The sequence below is a fragment of the Charadrius vociferus genome, unplaced genomic scaffold (assembly GCF_000708025.1).
Source record: "Charadrius vociferus isolate BGI_N301 unplaced genomic scaffold, ASM70802v2 scaffold201, whole genome shotgun sequence".
NCBI classification, from domain to species: Eukaryota; Metazoa; Chordata; class Aves; order Charadriiformes; family Charadriidae; genus Charadrius; species Charadrius vociferus.
In genome coordinates, this window is record NW_009646936.1 from 1,874,656 (window position 1) to 1,877,045 (window position 2,390).

Genomic DNA, 2,390 nt, shown 5'->3' on the forward strand with positions numbered 1-2,390 from the left:
ATCTTGTGGAAAGGGACTGAGAGTCACAGAGTGCACATTGCCATTTTAATAATCATGCAAAGATAACAGGGGTATGAGTATAGGCCATAGACAAGAAAAAAAGACTCCAGCTTGTGCATTTTGGATATGAAAATCTAAAATGTCAATGTACATAGAGACAATGCACCTCACAGAAAAATGTTTACTAATATTTTCAAGTACTCGGAACCTAATGGAGGATCCCTTACATTCTTCATTAAACACATAAAGATAAATTGGAAAAAAAATCCCTAAAATTAAAAAGAGGACTCGCACCAGCTGAACTAGATCATTACATGACCTGGAGGCTGTCAATGAAGGGTTTAAGGGGCATCTGTACAACTGAGGGCCCAGAACTATGACAGCTCTGTGTCCTTCATTGCCTCAGTTGATCCTATGGATCAATGGCCTAACTGTTGTGCTGTACTGTGACCGTCAGGCAGAGGTATGAGGTCAGAAAATATCATGTGAATCCCTCATGTTTAAAACCAGATTTTACAAAGAGAATATAAAACAGTAAATACTGTGGGAAAGTTACTCACTTTCGTTCTTCCAGCAGAGCAATTTCTTTCTTGACCTCATGGTACTCTTCTGCTATTTTGCAGTGCTGTTTGTAAACCTGCATAGATTCCTTAGAGTCATGACAAGGAGGCAGTGGCTTTAAGAAAAGAAGAAGAAAAAAAAAATACTGCTTTTGAATGAAATAATAAGAAAAACACATTGTCGTGGTTTAAGCCTCAAACCAGGAGACACATATTTTGAAAGATATAATATTTATCTTAATTCCTCTGAGAATACTTAAAGAACTTTTTCCCCCTAACTGCAGGATATGGCCAAATATTCCTAGTGATGGCTTTTCACAGAAGGGAAAAAACCACTTCCCTGCATAAGAATATGCATAAAACATCAAACCTGGTAAGGATTTTAAGAACTTTCCTTGTCAACTTTGCAAAGTATCCCAAAAGATTGTTCAAAGAAAGATTTCTCCCTTACCTCCCTCTTTTTCAGCTACAGTGAAATAAGAATGCTAAAGTTGATGCATTGGTTAGACCCATAAAATTTATGAGAGTGCTTTCACTGCAGAAACTGCAGCACTGAGCAGAAGGGTAATTTGAGTGCAAACGAGCTCTTATACTCCAATTCTGCAAGATGAGAAGAAAAGACATGGAAAGCTATTGACTAAACACTCTTTTTTTTTTTCATAGATGCAATGCTTATTCCAGCTTATTACTAAATGGGACAGGACCATGAATTGGGACACTGGGGCTGATTCTGCTGGACTCAACAGCAGTTATACTGCTGACTCCAGTGCAACCAAGATTTGAGGATGGGTTCTAGCCCAGCAGTGCCTCAAGCTGTAAGTAGTTCGCTCAAGTTCCTATCCAGTTTCTCTGCATCTCTATTTCCTGTAGAAGGGGATGTACTTAGTTGGCAGAAACGTTATGAGAGTTAAATCAGCTATATTTGCAAAGTATTTTAAATTTCCTTATGAAGCGCAGGTGAGATTGAGAGTAGAAGGATGACAGCAAACAAAAAAAAAAAATAGATAAAAAAGCCACAGTGAAGGCAAAGGCACTGTACCTCCTAACCGAAATACCGACATTATTGCAGCAAGATTTTCCTTTTTTTCCAATGCACACCAGAGGTAATAAATATGGCTAATAAAACCACTTTGTCCTGGGATTCCTCATATGAATTTCAACTACAATCTTGAAAATACAGTTTGGTTAAATGTCAGTGCTTTTTGTTTCTTAAAAAGAAGGTAACTTAATTCAGGCTTCAGGCTTGACTGTCACATTTTGGCTATAACACTTTCAGGAAGTGTAGTATTTTTAAGTTATTAGCCATGAATCAATTGACTGTAAATGAACTCCAAATAGCATGCTTGAGCCACCTGTCTGAAGCAAAAGGAAGCACTTAAAATAGTTCCTTTACTGTCCAGTTAAAGAACACCCAATTGCCGTTCTCAATATAAGTAGATTATTTTTTATTTCTTGTTGTCCTACTTTGACTCTTCTCTGTAGTATAATATTCCTTGAATGACATTGTGAGAAAAAGAAAAGCACAAGTCTTCAGACTTTTCCTATTTAGGGTCTTGTAAACCTTCATTTCAGCTAAACTGGAAATTTAAATTTTACTAAACATATTCGGAGACAAAGATCAAAAATATCTTTATCCAGGACACAGGGTAAGTTAGCTTCAGATGTACCCCAATGCACAGTTGTAACTAATGTATGGACCTTGCAGGTACTTGCAGATGGTATGTGGTTCCTCACTGAAATTTTAACACAGACACTCATTTTCTATGATCTAATTTTGAAAATGCTGTGGCAGAATTGTTTCACAGCACATTGTTTCATTCTCTCTGATCT

General features: G+C 37.0%; 1 protein-coding gene across 2 annotated transcripts in view; it reads right to left on the reverse strand.

Annotated features, from left to right (window-relative positions):
- MAP3K7CL (MAP3K7 C-terminal like) overlaps positions 1–2,390 on the reverse strand; it is a 31,193-nt gene that overhangs the window by 8,719 nt on the left and 20,084 nt on the right. For both annotated transcript variants that reach the window (XM_009894898.1, XM_009894897.1), the window contains one exon: positions 561–676. In XM_009894898.1, the coding sequence (XP_009893200.1) occupies positions 561–676 (116 nt within the window). The remainder of the gene's footprint in view (positions 1–560; positions 677–2,390) is intronic.